At 41.5% G+C, this 23,972-nt stretch overlaps 1 protein-coding gene across 3 annotated transcripts in view; it reads right to left on the reverse strand.

Moving 5' to 3' along the window:
- Positions 1–23,972, reverse strand: part of MYOF (myoferlin) — a 118,935-nt gene that overhangs the window by 88,395 nt on the left and 6,568 nt on the right. For all 3 annotated transcript variants that reach the window (XM_075841011.1, XM_075841010.1, XM_075841009.1), the window contains exons 2-3: positions 7,343–7,398; positions 3,841–3,932 (exon numbers count right to left, since the gene is read on the reverse strand). In XM_075841011.1, the coding sequence (XP_075697126.1) occupies positions 3,841–3,932; positions 7,343–7,398 (148 nt within the window). The remainder of the gene's footprint in view (positions 1–3,840; positions 3,933–7,342; positions 7,399–23,972) is intronic.

Consider the following 23,972-nt stretch of genomic DNA (forward strand, 5'->3'; position numbering starts at 1 on the left):
CCTATTCTCAACCACAAAGCTAGCCACAACTCTACACCATCCTGTAAGGGGGGTAGGTATGTGTGTATATATATATATATATATATATATATATATATATATACACACACACACACACACAATATACCTTATGTTCTGCGAGTAACTAATACCTTATCAAACCTCCACCGCTCATGTCTAAGATTTCTCACGTGTTGCATCTGTACTCTGGAATGTTTTTCCTCGGTCAGACATATAACCTTCACTTTTTTTAAATGAGTCTCAGAAGCACGTCCTTTTAGTCAGAAGCAGCCAAACTTTTTCAGTATGGAATCTGCTTTTCGTGAATCCTGAGATAGAGGATTTATAATGACCTGTTTACTGAGCCGAATTTTCACACCGATTCTTGCACCTTTTTAGTGTTCAGAACCCGCATTAAATAGCTTGTTAGAAGAATCCCATTTTTTATACGGGGAAGAAATTGTAAGCACGTCGCTTGTTGGACGCGGCTTCCGCTGTGTATTCTGCTGCAAAAACTGCATTGGGTTACCACAGGCAGATTAGCACCATTAAATGGGGCTAATCTGTGTGCACAAACTGTAGTTTTTACTGCAAAACCACAGCAGTCTCTGATTTCTGCCCCATTTTTTTGGGCCAATTCCACAACAAATTTTTTCAAATACATAGAGCAGGAATACATGGCACCCAGAGAGTACTCTACTACCCATATTGCATGCCTCTTTTTAAGATGCCTCAGTGTCCCCAGAAGGGCGATAGCAGCCACAGTAAGTTTTCTCCACAGCCATGCCTTCCTAATGCATGACTGCTCCTACCCCCTCTAAAATTAGAGTATTCATAAATCATGAATTTGAGACTCATACCAGGTAATAGCACTTGTGCAGACAAAATTTTGTAGACCCTGGATTTTATTTTATTTAATTTTTTTTTTAACTTCTTCATTGCTAAACCCAACTATTTCTCTACTGAACCCTCCAGCCCTCTTTAAATTTCACACTTCCCTCAATCAGAGCACTTTATACCTGGGCTGGCACATATCACAGCTAGGTAAAGCCCAGGATACACAGGGACTTATAACTTAAACCACAACTTGCGTGAGAAGGCGGACAACCATGACACAACAGCAATGGTTTCAAATAGTAAAATAAAATCTTACATTTTCATCAGTCACAGAAATTCTCATTTAAATGCATTATTTGCAACTGTAGCAAGGTCACTTACAATATTTTTTTTCCCATTGGAAACCATTGAGGATGATTTGTGAGATTCTTTGCGTCTACTTTTTTTGTATAGCCCTAGCCTACCTAGTAGATAATAAAGCAAACAGATTTCTTCTGCAAGAGACACAGTTGCCTAACAGATTGTCAAGGACTCACATTATATAATACTCAGAATATTAGTAACTACATGTTTTACTCTATATGGACTTTATACAAATTACTTATGTTGGCTTACAAAAAGTCATTGGCTAGTAGGCCATATAGAACATTTGAACTAGAGGCCAGAAGTTTTGCCTCTGCTTGGTACCTATGATATGTAAAACCACTATCTTCTAGGTTACAAATGAAGATTTGAGCTCAGGAGGAGAAATCTGTAATGACCAACGATGGGTACGCGGCAATGCTGGGTTTCCTTTACAGTTTTTACAAAGCACTCAGTATTTTTGCATTTACATCAAATGTGTCACAAATATGTCAAATAATAGATATCTTAACACGTTCACTGGTGCTGGTCAATTTTTTTTTATTATTTGTCACTTTAAATGGCAATTGTACTTGAGTCAATATGTAACAAACATCAGCTCTAAATGGAGCCAATGGTGAGAATAAGGGATCCACGCCTATAGCTTGTGTATTTTCTTATACACAGAGACATGCCGCGAACCTCACCCCACCCAATCTATTTGCAGATATTAATTATACATACAAAAGATAAGCTCACTAAAACAAATATTGCAAAGAAGGATGTAGAATACTGTATGTGAAAGGGAAATGGGAATTTGGAAACAAAACATAACCATAGAATTATACCTGGTCAAAAAGGAGTAGGAAGACTTCCCCTTTAACAATACAAGTCAGAAGCAGACAGTGGTGTCTATAACATGGGACACAGGGATTTATTATAGGGGACCCGTCACCTCTCCGGACATGTCTATTTTAACAAATACTGGTATTGCATGAAATAACTTTCTGAAACATTTTCTTCTAAGGCTGGATTCACACGAGCACATTAGGTCCGTAATGGACAGAACGTATTTCGGCCGCAAGTCCCGGACCGAACACAGTGCAGGGAGCCGGGCTCCTAGCATCATAGTTATGTACGACGCTAGGAGTCCCTGCCGGACAACTGTCCCGTACCGTAATCATGTTTTCAGTACAGGACAGTAGTTCCATGGAGAGGCAGGGACTCCTAGCATCGTACATAACTATGATGCTAGGAGCCCGGCTCCCTGCACTGTGTTCCGTCCGGGACTTGCGGCAGAAATACGTTCCGTCCTTTACGGACGTAACATGACCGTGTGAAACCAGCCTAAACTCTGCTTTGTGCTATTCCTCCGTTATTCCTCCTAGAACTTTGTAAACAAACTGGGTGTTACCATTCTCCTGGTTAAAGGAGAGAGTCCCTACACAGTCTCACTGTCAGCACTGACTGTACATTGTCAGTCTGTACAGGGACGTGCCCCCAACTGGTAACACCCAATTGTCATTTTATGCATAAATTTCTAGGAGGAATAATGGAGGAATGACAACGAAGCATTCTAAGATAAGATGCTCAAAAATTGTTGTATTATGAGGAATACAAGTATTCACTTAAGTAGACATGTTAGGACAGATGACAGGACCTCAAACAAAGAAGCAGGAGAGTGTTTCTGAAACCCTCCCCTACTCAGGGATCGACAGGAGAAGACCCCTGAGCTAGAACAGAACACAGCCCCTCCTTTTACCTAAACTGCTAATTTAACCTCCCTTTCTATTAAATTCCTCACTGGCATACAAATCAAACAGTAATTGTGTCATGGGAACCATTAATGTGATCTCTTGCTTGCACGCAGTCAGTAGGTGGAAGGAGGCAAAAGTTATTTTCCTTTTACAGTCGGAATGGACTCCTTCACCTACTGGACCCCTGGTACATCAGATGGACAACGAGGTTTTCATCACTAGCAATCGGAGCCCACAGTTTCCTTCCTACTGGGGGTCTTATACCTTTTGACGGCAAGAACAGCGTAGTCTGCAAGGTTAATCTTGCTGTCAAGCATACCAATAACCTGAAGTACCTCATGATTTATCAAATGGATCCATAGGTGATCAAAGTTGTGTTGGGATACACAGGTAAGGGTGTGAGAAATTGGTGGGGGTCCCAGGTGAGCTTTTCTCTACGAACACGCTACATAATGTCAATTACCTATTCCCAATTCACTCATACTAAGGAATTGTTAAGTACGCAATTCCCTAATATAACGTCAACACAATGGTTATAGGTTTCATAAAATAAAGCTCGAGCTCATCTAAACAAACAGATTACAATGATCTTCACCCACTTCGTAAATTAATTTCCCGACTTCAGGATCAGAGCAAAAAGGATTAGATTTGATCCCGTTGCTAAATGCAATGCAGAAAGCAGTCAGTGCATTATAGACCCTATAATAGTCCAGTCAGTATAAAAGCACCACAGCCTGCAAGCATAGGGCATTAGCAAAACTACCACTTCCAGCATGCCATGAGCACCTAGGTCTGCAGGGCATGCTAGGAGTTGTAGTTTCGCAACAGCTAAAAGCTACAGGTTGGACAACACTTCACTAAAGTATGCATGCAAGAAATGAGAAATATATATGGATAAACCTACTTGTCTTTTCCAATTGTTTCAAAATCCTTTACAGTGATGTCCAATGAGGAGGAGTAATCCAGGGGTATTCCCTTCAGATCAAACTCAAGAAGCTGGAAGAGAAAATGTGAAGCAGGAGATATATAGCTTTATATTAACCACAACTATTTCACATCATACCACGGAGATAGAAGCCATCACACAAAGCTGCTTTCCACCCGAGTCACGAGAGTCTAAATTCAATTAGTTTCTCGAATAAGTTCCGGACATATTGTTGATACACAAATGGAACAGACTCCATATACACCATATTTTTGCATCAGTCCATTGCCTGGATCAGGGACACTTGTATATGTAGTTACACCAAAAAAGCGAACGAAAAAGCTACATTAGGAAGCTTCATATAAAAGACATTCTCTAAAATATAGTCAATATCATAATCTCGACCTTCACGAGTTATTCCAGGGACAGAAAAGGGTGCAGGTTGGAAAAAATTAATCTTTCATGGACTCCCGGGTTCAGAAAGCAAGGTCAGGGGGAATTTTTTAAACTGTTGTCTGCCTCTTAGGCCTTATTCACATAAGCGTGTCAGATTTGCGTCTGCATAAAATGTGCCGTATTTAAATGAATATAACTGTCCGTGCTGCGTCTGTGTGGTTTCCATGTGTCATCAGCTTTCCTTGTCTGTTTCTGCTCTGCAAGCGCTTCCAGGTTGTACTTTTCCCTGTAATTCTATTGCAACTGATGCGTGAAAAACAGACTTCACACAGAGGTCAGTGTGCTGTCAGTTTTTTTTTTCCACACACCCATTGACTTCAATGGGTGACGTGGTCTTCAAAAACAGACCAGAATAGGACATGCTCTGCGTTTCACACAACGGATAGACGCTCTGTGAAAAAACACGGACGTGTGATCAGCCTCATTGAGTTGCATTGGTCAGCGTGCGGTCAGTTATTTAAACGGACAGGACACGGATGTAAAATACTGTAGTGTCAAAGCCGTACCAGACTGGTGCGCATCTCTAAATAATTTAGGTGCATCTCTGGCCGTCAGAAAGTAAAATCTACGTCAGCTATGGCGTATATTCGTGCCATCATTTCTGGCATAAATTATAGTCAATTTGTTGAGCTGCGGAAGGCTCCATCCCTTTTATTAAATCCTGCCCGCTTTTTGGTAATGCAGCATGAGTGGCAAAAATGCAACAAATTTTTCTGCAAATTGCGAGTTTTGCACCTTTTCCATGACGGATTGATAGGGGAATGAGTGCATGTGACCTAATGTCACCTGCTCATTGATCAGCTACCTACTTACACATTACTCAGATACAGATATGGAGAAATTATAATGTGGGGATGAAGTGCACTTCAAGGAGGAGAAATCTCACATTACCACAAGTTGTGAAAGCAGAAACTAAATGCAATAACTGCCAACATTTCTTAAGAATAAAGTAAGGTTTTATAATTATGAAATTGCTTAATTCACAAATTCTGATCCGTGGAGGACCAGGAAGAGCGTGCGTGCCTGTTACAGTTAACATTGGTTCTTCCAAACAAGTTTACCCAGACTTGGGAATGGCAACGTTACCTAGTTATGGATTAGTAAGGGAGTTCGGACGGTTTGGCATTCAGAATCTAGAGAGGCTAAATAGCGACCCATATGGGAGATAAAATGACGGATCCGGTGCAAATGGTTTCAGTTTGACCCAGTTTCGCAAGGGTTCCGTCGTTTTGACGGAAGCAATACCGTAGTAGACTACGATATTGCATCCGTTAAAATGACGGAGCACTTGCACAACTGAGAAACTGAAGCCATTTGCACCGGATCAGTCACCATTCAAAACAATGGTGATGCAAACAGAAACCTTTGGTTTCCATTTGTCTCAGTCAGGGTTCCATTCATGGGTTACCCTGACGGAAAGCTCAGACGGAACCCCTGAATGGAGCCCGGTCGCAGATGTGAACCAAGCCTTAGCTTTCCAAAAAACAAAGATACCAAATACTTGCTGATTATTAATTTTATCTACTTGACTAAAGAGAACAACTCAAGGACATAAACATTAACGAATGCTGGGAAGTCTATTCCGCATATTTAAGTTATGGACACAGTCAATGAGACCTTAAATGAGTTGTCTCAAAGACATTGCTAGTATATCTTAGCAATATACTACCAATGTAAACACCTGTCCGACCCCTATGAACCCCACAGATCGGTAGATGATGATCGTATACACCAACTAAGAATTACATTAATATACTATTATATGGCCAATTTGACATGAAGTGAAAGTCCTCTTTAAAAGTGTTTCCCACAAATCAGCGTTACATTTCTCTGCTAGATCACGTAGAACATAACAAATTTCTCAATTGAAACTGTTTAAAAAAAAAATAATTCAATTAAAAAAAAACAACAAAACAAGAACTTTTGCTCCTGTGTCCAGATATTACTATTACATATTGGATACGGCACCCGCCGATTTTTGTTTGATTCCCTCTCAGAACATCCACCTAATGTGTCTACTGCTAGCGGACACACATGCCCAGTCTCGCCTGGATCCTCATGTACACGGGCGGCAGGGTGATTCCAGCTATTGTGCAGGTAGCCAATAAGAATCGGCGCACAAGAAGCGGCTTCTTCGCACGAGCACTGAATACAGTAGGTGGTTGCTCGGAGATTGAATCAAAAAAGAGCATCTGGGTGTGCCATAACAAGTATCTAACAGCAACGTCTAGACACAGGAGTGTTTTTAAAAAATGTATTCCAATTGACAAATTGTTAGGTTTTGCATGATCTAACAGAAAATGTTAATATTTCATTGTAGGACAACACTTTTAAGGGTTATTGTTGATATTTAAGTTTATATTATGATTTTCCAGAATATGCCTAACATGCAATATAAGCATACCGTCTTCCCATACATAGAATGCTAGGCAGGGCATCCTTGTGATATTACAAAGAGGGCATCCTATATATGCTCCACCCTGAGTATTGAGGCTTCTCGGATCTCTACTAAAAGGGGGGGGGGGGCAGACAACCGCAACTTCTTGCTCCGCTCTACTGCAAGTGCGGTCACCACATTGTACATGTAAAACACTATGCTGGAAGGAATTATGCGGTGTTTTTTTCTGGGAGTTGGTTCTTCCTGTAATGTAATGTGTTTTGTAGAAGCTGCCAAAAGGAGAGTAGAAGGGGAGTGACAGATTTCGAGTACCAAAGCCACCCCAGTGATGAGCTTATCTCCATGGTTCTGGCCGCTATAATCTGATATGTTTTATTACAGAGTACCTGAGCGGGCCCGAGTCCAGTATAAAAGGGAACCCCCTTCTGTAACGTTTATATGCCCAGCTAGGGCGTTCGCATAGGTGGTGTCACTAGTTACCAACGGATTGTCTCGAAGATTAGTTCTCTGATAGACAGAAACATTAGGAACTTACTGCAATTTGCTAAATCAAAGAGAACATTAGAGAAATACAATTTTAGGATGAGGCACCGAAACGTGCCAGACATAACCTTAATACACACTTACCTCCTTCCATACTGGATTAAGTTCACTATCTATGCACTTGGTTTTCTTTTTCTCCCCTGTAAGGAAAAGAACAGATCAACACATGAAAGGGTCAATGGAGAATTTACTGTGGGACTGTATACAGTTGTAGTTAATTCAGTATTTTACCCTCCGGGAAGTGGACCCCTTATGTTACATATTAGTCAAGCAGATGGAACGAATAGATTGAATGCGGCTTTGAGTAAGTAGTCCCATTGTTTTATCTGCTTGTACATAGCAATGGAGTTGAATTTTTATAACGAGAGATAAATATATTGCTAGAAGAACATTTATAGAAGAAAATAAATAAACCACATTTTTATATATAGATATATTCAAAAGAGTTGTGGCTGCGGCCAAAAACTCCACTTTGGGAAAAGTATTCTTTACACTGTACAGAAATTTAAGTAGTCAAACCCAACTGTAGCACAGCATCATAAGAGATTAGCAAAGCAGTTAGGGTATGTTCACACACAGTCAAAAACAGCTGAATATGACAGCTGTTCGCAAGGGAAAACAGCTTCTGATTTTCACCCATTTTTGTAGCAAAAAGAGTTGACGTTTTTTGAGCTGTTTTTCAAAAACAGCTGAAGCAGTGATATGCTCCTAAAAAAAACAAACAAAAAAAAACAAAAAAAAAAAACACCCCATCTGAACGAAACGCAGTTTTTTCCATTTAATTCAATGTGCAGATGTGTGTAGGCATTTAGCTTCTGTTTTTTCAGGCATATTTTAAAAGGCATTTACTCCCCAAAATACGCCTGAAACTTTACGTGTGAACATACCCTTAGGGTTGTTTCGACGGTTTCCAATAGCAACCAGTAGAAATGTGAATGTAACATATCTAAACCAAAATCTATGTCTTATGCGGATTATAGATCTATATATAAAATGCTCTTTAACAGGAAGTGTGTTTAAATTTTCGCTTTATTGGAATCTACATAGATCTCCAACCTCCCAAATTCCAACTTGCTGGGTGATTCTGCATCAGAGATCCGGGTCTCGTCCTTACCCTCCTGCTTATTGCTTTCTATTCATAACAAAACGTGACTGGGAAAAGTTGTGTCTGATATTAACCCCACAACAGACATGAAACCACAAGATATAAGAGACCCGCAGATCTCAGAGATCAAATCAATGTTAAAATTTGGGTAGGTTGGAACATTCTGGAAACCTTACAGAGGTCGGAGTTCTCAAATCTTGGGTGGAATTTGCTTTTAAAAACACGTAACATGATTATCTGACTTGTGCGAGTTTTCAAAAACACTTGATTTGCAATTATACAAACAGCATATTGGCTATATTCACAAACTTTATGTTGTAAACTGTAGTAGACTATACATAACGATGCATGAAGTAATCGTTCATGAGCATTACAAGCAGTCCCAGATAATGTATACTGTGTTTCCCCCATAATGGCTGCCTATACTTTCTTTAGTCCAGAGCCAACGTGTACATTTGTGAGCTGGTGCGTTTAGTAGATGCCAGGAAAGTCCCAGTGAAACATGCAAATGCCTCTGGCCTGTGACATAACATCAGCTTACATATACTAGACACCGCTATGAAAACTCAAATGCAGTTCCTCAAAAAAATAAAACCCCAAAAACATATTTTTGTACCACATTGTGACTAATGAGCCATAGAAATCAGTGATCATGAATCACTACAAAGCACAGGAAATCCATGGGTGGAAATATTAATAATTATTCTCTTTAGTGGCAGCATGTGGGACGATGTGGTCACATTATTCCATGGACGAGACATGGTTGTGCAAAGTTATTATTCTAGCAACAACCAATAAGGAAGTGGCAGTTCCTCTGTATCTTATGACAATGATCAGGAGTATAACTATAGTGTCAAACAAGATCCTACAGCCAATCTGGAAAAAAAAAATTACAAAAAAAAGTTACTAAAAAGTCCACATTATGGTTTTCCCAGGGGGGGGAAGTGGGAGATTTGGGTTAGGATTTTATGGTAAATATAGGAATAAAATCTGAAAAATGCAAAAGTAGAATATCTAGTTCATTCCTGGTAGAGAAGTAGTATTATGGGGGGGGGGGGGAACAAAGGCCATCTTGAGGTTGTTGAAGGTCCTAGCGGTTGACGCCCCATCCATGATGAATCATAGACTTATAATGTTCTTTGTTAGGGTATGTTCACACGCAGTGAGCAAAAACGTCTGAAAATACAGAGCAGTTTTCAGGCGAAAACTGCTCCGTATTTTCAGACGTTTTTTTTTTTTTTTTTAACAACTCACGTTTTTGGCGGCGTTCGAGTCAATGAAAACGCCTCCAAAACGTCCTAAGAAGTTGTTTTGACGAGCCGTTATATTACACGCCATATTTTGACAGCGACGCGTAAAATAAAGGCTTGTGGGAACAGAACATCGTAATTTCCATTGAAAGCAATGGGCAGATGTTTGTAGGCGTATTAGGGGCTTTTTTCAGGCGTAATTTGAGGCGTAAAATGTCAGAAAACACTGCGTGTGAACATACCCTCAGTGTCTAGAAGGATCACTAATCTATTGGGGGGAAAAAAAGGGAAAAAAAAAAAAGTTTTCTTTGACACGGTCCAAGAACATTTAGCAGAGTTATAATTAGAATTAATCAATACGGTCCTATATGGCTGGAGGTATGGAAAGGCCATCTGTATCCCATTAGACAGACCTTTGAGCGCTAGTGGTTAACTAACTGGATATCATTACTGTATGGGTATGTGCACACGAGAACTGTCGTAGCCCAGAGCCAAGGAGGCTTGGCACGGTCTGATAGCATGGGTGCTTTTGGGACCCTGGGTTGCTCCGTCTGCAGGAGCGGTGCTGCGGTGGCCTCCATGCGGCGCTGCAACCGATAGAGTAGGAACCCACTTTAAAAGAGGTCGCCGTGTAGTGGCAAGTGGGCTTATACAGTTTGATCAAAATGTTAAGAACCTCATGTTCAGAAATTATGCCTAGCGTTCTGAAGAGAAGTGGATGATACTTCTCATCAGAACGCCCAGCTAGTAAAAGTATTAAAAACGCCCCGATGTACGCACATAATACACACCCACTTGGACTTTTACACACACCCACTTGGACTTTTACACACACCCACTTGGACTTTTGCAAGCCTCATTTGCATAACTACAAAAATGGTCATAACTTGGCCAAAAATGCTCGTTTTTTAAAAATAAAAAAACTTTACTGTAATCTACATTGCAGCGCCTATCTGCTGCAATAGCAGATAGGGGCTGCAAAATCTGGTGACAGAGCCTCTTTAAAATCAGTAGAAGACCGGTTCCTTGACCCCATTCAAGGACGCTGTACTGATTGGAGAGGTAGCCATGCAGTCAGTCATCGATTCATTCATTTTGCACCGGGATATGGCCACCTTGCAGAACAGAAATCAGGGGACCCGTCCTCCCGATAAGTTGTGGTTCCCAGAGGTGTCCCCTCCCTGTGGATATGCCATAAATGTGAGATGGAACAACCTCAGATTATATTCAGGGTAATTTTAGCAAAAAAATTAGATAGAGATATTATAATTTTGTTTGTCACTATAGATTTTATGTATTTTTTATGTTTGATTTATTTAATCTGTATCGGTCTATCGCCGTACACAAAGTAGAGGTTGATTCAATCGGTTTCCCCCATTACAAATACTGTTAAACTCTAGATGACTAATATAGTACAATACTACACTGTGGGCTGTTTACACAAGGGAGGGAAACGCAGCTCAATTCACCAATGAATAAACAGAAGATGAAAAGATGACTCTCTCAGAGGTTAGGCAAACAGCTGTCTGTGGAGAATGTGAGGCAATGCAGCCTGAGCCAGCCCTATGGAAGACGACAATGTCAGCCTCCCCTCTTATATCCCTGGGTGGGGACGCTCCACACAGGGAAACTCCAAAATCTGCATGGAGAACATAATTCTTTAAGCCACTTCACTTTATTTCTAGTTTTGCAATAGTATAATATAACCTATAACAATGGCTCCCTTTACTAAATGAGTTATTCAATGAAGGCTGGGTTTTCACACAGCGTAAAAAATAAAATAAATCCATGGAGCTGGCGAATAAAAAAAAAAAAAAAAAAAACAGATTACGTGGTGTATTTTGATTCGGATGTTGACGCGGATTTCACTCTTTGAATAGCGAAGAATGAAAAAAACAGTGACATCCACAGCATTCTCGCAACAAATAGCTCATGTTGCAGATTTTACAAGATTCCGCTACTGTTTTGCACTTTGTATTGTGCTTGGTTTGCAGAATTTCCGTTTTAGAATCCACACCGAAATTCCACAATAAATACGAGAAGCATGGACACAGTTTAAGGCTTTATTCACACGAACGTGTGTGTTTCGCGCGCGTTGCAGTTGCGTTTCTCATCAGTATGTGTTGCGTGGCTGCGTGATTTTCACACATATGCCATGCTTGACAGTTTTTAGATTTACAAACTTAAAAGCAGGAGGTGCTTTTAGGTTTTCATTCATTTATTTTACAACTGTAGCGCGAATCACGCGTGGCACACAGAAGTTCTTCCGTGTGCCATGCGCGATTTTCATGCACCCATTGACTTCAATGGGTGCGTGATGCGCGAAAAACGGCCAAGTATAGGACATGTCGTGAGTTTTACGCAGCGGACACACGCTGCGTGAAAATCACTGACTGTCTGGACGGGCCCATTGACTAACATAGGTACGTGATACGCGCGTGATTTTCACACGCGTATCGCGGATGTAATACACGTTCGTGTGAATAAGGCCCAATAGTCAAGAAGGGCTGCAGAAAAACTCTTATTCCATTGGTCTGAAGTAGCCATCATTGACAAAGACCAAAAAAAAAAGTATTAAACCACGGAGGGCAAGACCACCTCCCCATCACGAATATATAGATCTCCCAACTGTATCAGGGTTCATTTCTATTTGCATCAGTCTGCTGTACTCCGAGCGCTGCGGTTAGAAAAACTGGTAATTATTCCTCATTAGCCGTTGCCAAGGGAAGGGCACGGACTTCCCACAGAGTAATCCTACAGATCTGAGTCAACTCAAAATACATAGAAATGTGGAAAATTTTCAGCGAATTACAGTCCCAGCCACGTGGATGATATTTTTTCATTAACTGTTAACAATCATCAACATTTTAACAGAACAAATGCTGGAAATGGATCCCTCTGTGTGTAATGAATCTATAGAATATGAGTTTGTTTTTTAATTTAATCCCTGAAATAAAATTAACTTTTTGATGATAGTCTAATTCATTGAGAAGGACTAGTATATATATTCGTTGACAGTAGGCAGATGGAGGCACTCCGAGGTTTAACAGACAATCCATACAACATGTATCACAACGTAACATGCTGAGATTTGTGACTAAAGGTGATGTACAGACTGAATTCTACATGCCCATAGGATATAAAACAGGTTATGAACGAGCCAACACCCAGACCAACACTGAAATGCTGAGCACTCAAACAGTAATGTATGAGCTCAGTTAGAGGTAAATACCAGACCTATTTATGGAAACCGTTCAGGGGATCTTACATGGGATAGGCTTTATATACAGCATAAAATACATCATTTTATAAGCATTGTATGATCATACATTAACAAAAATGGGAGGCTTTAATATAGCTTCTGCTGCACTTTTTTGTTCACAAAGAAATTCATATATATATATATATATAATAAAAATTTGTGGAGCAGATGGGCAAAGTTACAGTTATGGCCCTAATGGGGGTTGACTAGAATTCATAGTGCCTCATAGCAAGGACAGGCCCCACCTAGAGAATAGTAAATTGCACTGCAGACAATAGTACAGGGGATATATATTGTTGTACATCTGAGGAGGACACATATGAGACAGAAAACAAAAAGGTCACTAAAACCAAGTTCAGAGTTCTGCCGGAGGTATACATTGAAAAGGCTGCAACTTACCCCACTGTATGGCATACAGAGGGATATGTCGCCCAGGTACTCCAGCCCTGAAGCATTCTGCCCAGGGACTACAGACACAACCCGCACGGTAGCCCTATATCTTCAGCGACCACAAGACAGCTTACACTGGCCATTGCAGTAGGGTGTTAGCGGAATGTTACAGCAGGCAACTGCTGCTGATGGTGCAGGCACAGCTCCTGAGCCAGCGACATCATAGTACAACAAGGTGTGGCGGGAAGTACCCGCTCCCAACGCCGTACTATTATTGCACCGCATGAAAATGGGTTAACCCTTTAACTACATGTCACGTACTGGTAGGCGGTAGCTGTTAAGGGGAGGTATGGAGGGGGCTCACGGGCTGAGCTCGCTCCATACTCAGCGGCTGACGGCTGTGTTATAAAGCCGACACCTCACCACAACCGGTGGAATCAAAGATCACTTTGATTCCGCCCATTTAACACCTTAAATGCCACAGTCAATCACAACATTTAAATTCTTAGAATCAGGGAAGCGCCCCCTCAAATACTGCATCGCGCCCCGTTACGATGGGATCGGCTGGTGACGACAGTTATAGCAGCCAAGGGGGCCTAATAAATGCTCACAGGTCTGCCATCTTTGAAGCTCTGCCTCTGGCAGGGATTCAAAGGAGACTGGTCAATATCATGATACTGTAATACATTAGAATTGCAGTATATCATGTAAGCGATCCAACGATCGCTGCTTCAAGTCCCCTGGGGGTGGTGGGGGGGGGGGGGGGGGGGGGGAGGGGACACCGTTATTATATAAAAAAAAAAAAAACGAAGAAGTCGCATGTACACCAAAATGGCATCAGTGAAAACTAGAGCTCGCCCCGCAAAATGTAAGCCCTCACACCTCTAAATTGATGGAAAAAAAAAAAAAAAGTTATGGCTCTCAGAATATGGCGACAGTTTTTTTTTTTTAGAAAAATCGTTTTTTTAAAGTGGTAAAACAAACTTGGTATCGCCGTAATGGTATCAACCTGTAGAATAAGGTGAAGATGTAGTTTTTACCACCTGATGGATGCCGTAAAAACGATACCCCCAAAAACGGGTGTAAATCGCTGTTTTTTGCCCATTTCACCCCTCAAATTTATTTTTCAGATTCCCAGTACATTATGGGGTACAATAAACAGTGCCATGAAAAACTACAACTTGTTCCGCCAAAAAAAAAACAAAAAAAAACCTCTTATGGCTATGTCAACGAAGAAATAAAAAAAAAAGTTACGGATTTTGGAAGGCAGGGAGGAAAAACCTCAAATTGGCCTTGTCTTTAAGGGGTTAAAGGGAATTTCTTTTGCCAATTGAAACCAGATAAAAAAATGCTCTTCTAATCAGTTTTATTGTATGATTATATTTTTTTGTTATTCTATTTTCTGTACATAACTATGAGGGCGGTCATCTTGCATGAGCAGCTGTTTGGCGAATAGCAGTTCTGAAGTTTGCTTTACAGCAGCCACATGACAAACTGTAGTTTGGAAATAACTGACTTCTATGGGAGAGAGTATTGTGGGCATGCTCTGTGACATGCGCAGAGGTCACTGTACAGTGAGGAGGAGGAGGAGGGTAGCGGTGTCCATCACCTATTGTGAATGGTGGATCCTGTCTGCGGAGAATGATCTCTACAGAATAAGACGTGTCAGTCTATTAGAAGGCTCAGTAGCCAGTGTGAGAGTTGCAAGATTTCAGGAATTTTCTTTAATAAAAAACTGATGGCAGTCTGTTAAATTTCACGGAATATATGTGAAAAAAACAAATAAAAACAAAAAACACGACGCTGGAATTTCTGCGACTGTCCTATGTATCTGAATTGAGGTTGCAGAACTACGAAAATGCAGCAGAAACAACCCCATATCTGGCGCGTGTGAACATATCCCAATACAGATGCTAAAATCTGACCATATTAAACCAACAATAAAAATATTCCAAGGATACTTCGGTCTGGGTGGTAAATATGAAGATATTGGATAAGCCGTGTAAGGCCCCATGCACACGTAGCAGATTTTGTGCTTGCTGCAGGAACAACCCCATTCAGATAAATGAAACTAAATTGCGGTAGATTTTCTTGCAGAACTTTCTAAAAATCTGTTACATTCATCGAAAATAGAAAACCCATGCACCTGCTACATAAACTACCTCAGATGAACGCAACTAATTTTCAGTCAAAAACTTCTGCCGCATGTGAATCCACCCTTAGACTATGTTCACACAGGGTGGATACGCTGCGTAAAAGCACAGCGTATCAGCCCTATGCACCGCATTGGGCGCTGCGGGCATAAAACGCCACGAAATACGCTTTCTCTGCCTCCCATTGAAGTCAATGGGAGGTCAGAGGCGTAAACGCCCGAAGATAATGCATGTCCCTTCTTTCTCCTGCAAGAGAGTTTTACCGCTCGCGGGAAAAAGATGCCTCCGCCTCCCATTGAAATCAATGGGAGGCATTTTCGGGCCGTTTTTAACGAGTTTTGCGGAGCGGTTTCCGAGTCAAAAAAGCTAGTGGAAAAAAAACAAAAAAAACTCAGTGTGAATATAACCGCGTGAACATACCCTAAGTCCAGATTCACATGAGCGTGTGAGTTTTGCGCGCACAAAAAAAACACAGCGTTTTGCGCGCGCAAAAGGTCTGTGTGTCATCAGCATATGATGCGTGGCTGCGTGATTTTCACTCAGCCGGCATCATTATGACACTGTTTATAAACAGAAAAGCACGTGGTGCTTTTGTTTTCATTCATAGTTTTTACTGCTGTTGCGCAAATCACGCGCGGCACTCCTTGTGCAGTTTTCACACACATTGACTTCAATGAGTGCGTGATGCGCAAAAAGCGGGCAAATATAGGACATGTCATGACTTTTACGCAGCGCACATATGCTGCGTGAAAAATCACTGACAGTCAATGAGGCCGTTCAGACTAACATACAGTAGGTCCGTGCAACGCGCGTAAAAATCACGCGCCTAGCACGGACGTATTATACGTTAGTCTGAATAAGCCCTAAGGCTAACAAAATACGGAGCGGTTTTCAAGGGAAAACAGCTCCTGATTTTCAGCCGTTTTTTAACCAAACTACAGTTTTTCACAGCGTATTTGGAGCCGTTTTTCTATTGAGTCAATGAAAAATGGCTTAAAAAGTGGCTCAAGAAGTGACATGGACTTTTCTTACATGGTGTCTTTTTTTTAAATGAGGCGTAAAAAACGCCGTCGGAACAGAACGCCGTATTTCCCATTGAAATGGGTAGAGGTTTGCTTCAAAATTTTCAGCCACTTTTCACATACCCTCACATAGCAGCAAAGATAGGATTTGATTCAGTGGACTTTTGTTGTGGGTTTCCCCATTTTCAACAGGAGGTAAAACCAACAAAAATCGTAACATCTTAAAAAAAAAAAAAAAGAAACTCTGGATAGCTGGATTTCACCAGTGACTTCTTTCCCCATCAGAATACTTGGTACCTTAGGTTGAATGGTGTTATACAGTGATAAATCCTTCATTTAAAAAACAAAATTCAGAGTTGCCATTTTTAAATATTTCTAGTATACGGTACTTTTGTCAGTTCATTACACTTTTTTTTTAGATCTTTGCTTGCCGTCATTGCAAGTTCATAGGTTCTCACAGACAGGAAGTCGTAAAACTCTGCAACTGGAGTGGAGAGCGCCGTTGCCAAATCACCTCAGGGTGGCACATTGTGGGTAAAAGTATCAGAAGAACTTTATTATCGTTTCACAACTCTACAGAAGCATTACATGACTACCGTCCGTGCAGCGCAGAAAAGAGGCAAGACCAGTTCTGGTAAATGGAGTAATAATTCTGTATTCTTATATTGTAACCACATGTATTGAGAATTTATATGTTAAATTATGAAGTCATTTACAGTAGGTTAGTGTCTTGCAATACGCATATATTATTGCTTACAATACATAAAAGTACATTAAAAGGGTTTTCCAGGGACACCATTTTCTGGATGGGCAGTGCATGAGCGCAGAGGAATAGAATAAACTCGTTCATGCTATTCCTCAGGGCTCGTGCGCTGCCCGCCCACAATTTCTTGTTTGTGCCGGCGTTGAAGCATAAGCAAAGAATGAACGGGGCCGGCATTGAAGAGGCTGTGGACCAATAGGATGCCTCAAACCCCGGACTTCTGACGTATACTCAACGAGGTATCAACACAAGTCCGTCTGCATAATAATGCTTGCGCACGAGCGTGTGTCGAAGCAAAAAAAACACTAGGATGAAAAGCAGAACTTCTGGCCGGCCAGTAGGCTTAGTAGTAGGGAGGGTGAATAGGAACAAATGTATTCCGATCTTCGACAGAACGCATATTAGGAAATTTACATTTTGACAGAGTATTAGTACAAAAATGTTGTATCCATGGAAAACCCATTTAACTTTTATAAGCAGATCTAGTACATTACATATGAATACCACCAAAGAAAAAACGGCATGTGCCATAATATAGGGGCCCCTTACCGTTAGGGCTCACGCAGATGGCCAAGCCATGTGCACGGGTCCTGTATAGTGACACAGAGTGTCTATAGATGCCATGTAGTGCACCGTATTCTCCCCTAGAAGCATACAACACTTCTACAATGAATCATTCGATTTCCATTTTGATGTGGAAATACGTGCGGTTTTAGCCTCTTTTTTTTATCGAAACTTGTCAGATACAATTCGCAAGCGGAAAGGCAGGATAAATTGACATGCCGCAGCTTTTAAAATACGCACCGCAGGTCAATTTACGAGCATAAAATAAATTCGGCAACAAGTAGGAGGAGATTACTTGAGATCACTTTTACTTTGCTGGTACCGAATTACGCTGCAGATTTGCTGCAGGAAAAAACACGCAGCAAATCCGCACGTATTATCTATTGTGTGCATTTGGCTTAAAGGGCCCAGTGTAGCCAAATTCCACTATTCCCATTGCATAGGAATTCACACAAGCCAATACAATTACTCATTCTAGATTATTGGCCCATGTAAACAGGGCAGCGAACAGACAAATGAGCAAACACTCGTTCATTTAAAAGTTATAAAATCATATTAGCCAGCAGCGCATATCTCTGTGTAAACAGGGGATGTGCCCCCAACAACCATGCAAACTGACGGGGACCGAACGATCATATATCCCCATACAGAAAGCATCTGCCCGTGTATACCAGCCTGCAAACAGGCACCTATAAAACGAGGAATTGGTTGCTGAAAAGCTTCAGCCTCTGCAATGTGAGGATCTCAGGGTATGTTCACACGCTGCGTTTTCAGGCGTATTTCTGAGCGTAAACGCCTTGAAATACACTAGCAAAATGCCTACAGTTCCCCATCGATTTCAATGGGAAATACACTGCTGTTCACATGAGGTTTATTTTTACGCTGCGGAATTTTAAAAAAAACGCCATATAAAAAGCAGCAGCATGTCTTCTGGAGCGGATTTTCCATGGACACTATGAAAAACGCCTCAAGAGAAGTTTCAAATGAGAAAAAAAAAAAAAAAAAAAAAAAAAGGGGCTTCATTTTGAGGGTATGTTCTCACGGCCTATTTTCGGCTGTTTTTCAGGGCCGTAAACGCCTCCAAACATCTGCCCATTGATTTCAATGGTAAAAACGTCATTCTGTTCTGACGGGCCGTTTTTTTACGTGGCCGTTTTGAAAAACGGCAGCGTAAAAACACGGCCACGAAAAAGTGCAGGTCACTTCTTGGGACATTTTTGGAGCTGTTTTTCATGGACTATGGAAAACCGCTCCAAAAATGGCCGCGAAAAACGCTGCGGAAATAGAGTGGCTTAAAAAAAAAAAAAAAAAAAAAAAAAAAAAAAAATCTGAAAATAGAGGGAAAACAGCTCTGTATTTTCAGACGTTTTTGACTCAGCGTGTGAACATACCCTCAGTTTAAAAAAACGCCTTGAAATCAGAGGCTGTTTTCTCTGAAGACAGCTCCGTAATTTTCAGCCACCTGTTTTTTTTTGTGTTAACATACCCTTAAGCTGCAACTATCCCAGCGAAGTTGCCAAACAAATTTTTTCAGCCAAAGTTTTTTGGGGACTAAATTAGAAAACCAAAATGCTTAGAATGTGAACACATTAGCAGTATGTACGGTGACCTCCAAAATTAGGATTACTGCAATCCCAATAATCTGTACAAATTCCTCTAATTTAGAAAATAAATAAAAATGACTGACACTTTTTTTTTTACAGAGCGTGACTAAACTCGGCTGAAAATTCCTGGATAGTCTTGCTACATCATTGTCAATTGGACTTTTAAAACCACATGCCACATACGCATGGAGTTTTATTTGGCTTTTTCTGTGCGCAACCCCATTGGCTACCACCATGTGGACAACACCTGGGTCTGTAAAAAGAGTAAGGCTGGGTTCACACGACCTATTTTCAGACGTAAACGAGGCGTATTATGCCTAGTTTTACGTCTGAATATAGGGCTAGAATACATCGGCAAACATCTGCCCATTCATTTGAATGGGTTTGCCGACGTACTGTGCAGACGACCTGTAATTTACGCGTCGTCGTTTGACAGCTGTCAAACGACGACGCGTAAATTGACTGCCTCGGCAAAGAAGTGCAGGGCACTTATATACATTATATGCAGGACACTTATATACATTATATGCGGGACACTTCTTTGCCACGTAATTTGAGCCGTTCTTCATTCAACTCAATGAAGAGCAGCTCAAGATATACGAGCGTCACAGACGCCTCGTATATTACGAGGAGGAGCATTTACGGCTGAAACGAGGCAGCTGTTTTCTTCTGAAAACAGGCTGTCATTTCAGCTGTAAAAGCCAGCTAGCGTGTGAACATACCCTAACACAGCTGCCAATTTCACTCACAAACTATTAGTGCTTTATATAGTCTCACTGCTATAAGGGCTCGTCCACACATACCGGAATTGCTGCATATTTTCCATCCAGAATTGCGGACGGAGAATACGCAGCAGAATACAGTAGCAGCAAAGAGGCTGAGATTTAACAAATCTCATCCACACTGCAGAAAATGTCTGACCAGAAATTGACCTGAGGTGCGTATTTTTCGTACCGCAGCAAGTCAATTCCTGCTGTGGCAAGTGGACTGAATTGCTGAGTTTTTTCTGAGGAAATGTCACCATTAAGAAAGACGCAGCAAAATCCGCACCATGTTCTGCAGTATAAAAACGCAGGAAGTGGTGCAGAAATTTTCAAGGAGGTAAATTAAAGCTTAAATCTTAAGAACATTAAAAAGTCCACCTTCAAAACCATTTTTTTTGTTCCAATGCATCTAAAAATAAGATAACTTTGGCAAACGGTCTTAAATATAAAATAAATTTGTTTTCTGTGTCCACAGCTCGTATGCAGACCTGTGTGTCGCCATGGTAACAGACTACAAACATACCCTATATAGTCTGATCCCACAGTTACACTTGTTAGGTTAGCAAGAAGTAGGGTACAGGTCGAAGGGAGTGTAAGTTATTAAGAAAATAGAAGACAGAAGGGAGTGTGACTGCGTGATCAGACGACACCGGGTTGTTTGCAGTCTGTAGACACAAAACAATAGGAAATGGAATTAACTTTCAAGGGGGTTTTCAACTGTGCGCTTATCGGGCATAGAACGCTCATTGCTGATAATTGCCCGGTGTAAACAGGGCAGCGATCAGCAGATGAACGGGCAAACGCTGGATCATCTGCTGATCGTATCGTTTTTAAAAAAAGTAAAATATTATGGTTATCGGCAGCACATCTCCCTGTGTAAACAGGTGGACACGCTGCAGACATGATAATGTATGGGGACAAGCCATCGGAGTAACGACCGCTCCTCCCCATACATAGCTCCTTGTGACAGGAGAAAACGAGCGCCGATCGGCCGGTGTAATAGGGGCTTTAATCAAGAGTATCTGCAAAGTTTCTTACCTTTTCTTATTTTAGATGCAATGGAACAATAAAGAAAAATAACTGCAAAGGTGGACTTTCCCTTTAAGTCAGTACAACAACACGTGAAATTGCCAATGTGTATGTTATGCCGGGACTTGCTAAGAAAGAAAAACACTGGCAGAGTTTTTGGTAAGTTTTTAAACAGGATGACAAGAACGAGCAGCAATACAAGGCTAGACAGGCCTGCTATGAGATTAACATACCGGGTAAAATTAATGGTTGTGACAGTAAAATGATAGAAAGCAACAGTGTACAGAGCAGAAACAGAAATCACGCAAAAGATGGCTTCTCCTCACACGGCGTTGTGGCTTTTGTTTTTAAAGTACAGATCCACCATATAAAAGATCCGAATGGATCTCAGTGACCATTAGGTTTTAATTTCTTTTTTTCTGGGTAGGAGGGTGCAGTAGATTACTCTGACCCAGTTTGGCACAATAACAGAAGCCATAGCCTAAACACCAGTCAGAATGTCCCTGAGGAAGCGGATACACGTGGGATTCTCACTGCAGTATTCATATCAGAACACCAACACGCAAACATGGGGAGAACATACAATATCCATGCAGATCTAGCCCTTGGTCAGATTCCAGCCCAGGACCTAGTGCTGCAAGACAACAGTGCTAACCACCGAGCTGCTATCGGACATTACAGAGATATTCTAGAAAACAGTGTCACGGAGGCACCATACAGCGGTACAATGAGTGTCTAGGGTGCATGGTCCCTTTAGCGGAAGGATTGTCTCATTTCGGGCCAGTGACTTGTCCAGGACTATTTTATTTTAAGTGATCTCTAGCCAATCTCCAGCAGCCAGATTCCATTAGCAGTGGCGTTGGACTAAAATAATGACAGTCTCGGTATAAGACACGAAGGCGTGTTTATCCAGTGGATCAGCAGGCTCTCAGGTTATTTGAGAAGTGGACGTTCCCCTCCCCCACCGCCCTGCATGCTTTGCATCCGCTAACAATTATTGTTCTGTGATGTCTACTACTAGTATTTGAACCTCATGCACAGGAAGTAAAGACAAGCACACAACCCGGTAACTATATAAACAGCTGGTTGCTCAGGCACATGGAAACTCTGCACATTTTTCCTGTTCCCATTATATACAACACTGTAAATATTTCAATATCTCCACTAAAGGCAAATAAGTTAAAATCCACCACATGGACAAGAGTATTGGGAAGCCGTGCGGCCGGAGCTTGATGGCATGGGTTTCCATGGCTGAGCAGAGGCATGTAAGTATTATATCACCAAGCACAATGCCAAGTGTCAGACGGAGTGGTATAAAGCAGCCGCCACTGGACTCTGGAGCAGTGGACACGTGTTCTGTGGAGTGATGAATCACCTTCTCTAATAGTCTGATGGACGAGTCTGGTTTTGGTGAATGCCAGGAGAACGAACGTTACCTGCCTGACTGCATTGTGCCAACTATAAAGTTTGGTGGAGGAGGGATAATGCCATGGGGATGTTTTTCTGTGGTTTGGCCTAGGCTCCTTAGTTCCAGTGGAGTGATGTCTTTACGCTTCAGCAGCCCAAGACATTCTGGACCATTGTAGGCTGCCAACTTTGTGGGATCAGTTTGGGGTTCGGCCCTTTTCTGTTCCCACAAGACTGCGCCCCAGTGCACAAAGCAAGGTCCATAAAGACATGGTTGGGTGAGTTTGGTGTGGAAGAACTTGACTGGCCACACAGAGCCCTGACCTCAACCCATCCAACACCTTTGAGATGAACGAAAACGGAGATTGTGAGCTAGGCCCGTCCATCCATCATCAGTGTCCGACCTCACAAATGCTCTTCTGGATGAATGGTCAAAAAAAAAAAAAAACAAACAAAAACCCACAGAAACTCCAAAATCCTGCAGAAAACCTTTCCAGAACAGTAGAAGCTGTTTTAGCTGCATGGGGGGAATGACCACACATTAATGCCTATGGATTTAGAATGGGATGTCATAAAAGCTCCTGTAGGTGGAATGTGCAGGCGTCCCAATACTTTTGTCCAAATAGTTACAACAGATGATCATTAGACGAGGAGATTTCTCCACTGCAAGTCAAACTAGAAAAAAAATTCAATGATTCAACAGAAAATTATGCAGGACATAAAAGCCTGCCAGAACAATCTCAAATTTCAACATGAGGGAATAAAAAAATAAAAAAAGTTTCAATGAGCACAAAGACCAGTGGTACATATGGAAGAAAAAGGGGCTTCATAGAGAATCAAAAACAGCCTCCCTATTATTGTGGTGGGTTTTGCCATCCAGGACACAAGAACTTGGTGTTTGTTTCAGGACCCTCGGGCCAATTTTCCACCCCCTTGTTACTCTGGATAGTGGAGCCCTGCAAAATTTCTCACCACCCAAAAGTAAAGGGGATGAAACCAAACAGGGCTGGCATCCCTCCATCCTCTCTCCATAGCAGCCTCATTGGCTGCCTTTATGGTAAGTACACCTCAACGTGACACCGGCACAGCAGCAGATATACAGGTGTTCAAGCGAAGTTTGGCCATTACATCTGAAAACATGTCTCTTATCAAAACTGTCTAAGAGTAAAACTAGCCTTGTTGCCCATAGCAACCAATAACCGTGCAGCTTTCATTTCTAACTTTGCTCTGGAAACGGAGAGCTGCACTGCGATTGGTTGCTATAGGCAACAAGGCCACATTCATGTCTTGATTTTGATTAACATTTTTCCCATTAGATTAAAAGGCGTTTTACAGACAGAAAATGAATGGCCTTTCCTCAGGATAGGTCAAATATCCATTCGGTGGGGGTCAGTTTCAGCA

Source organism: Rhinoderma darwinii, chromosome 11 (genome assembly GCF_050947455.1).
Source record: "Rhinoderma darwinii isolate aRhiDar2 chromosome 11, aRhiDar2.hap1, whole genome shotgun sequence".
In the NCBI taxonomy this organism is placed as follows: Eukaryota; Metazoa; Chordata; class Amphibia; order Anura; family Rhinodermatidae; genus Rhinoderma; species Rhinoderma darwinii.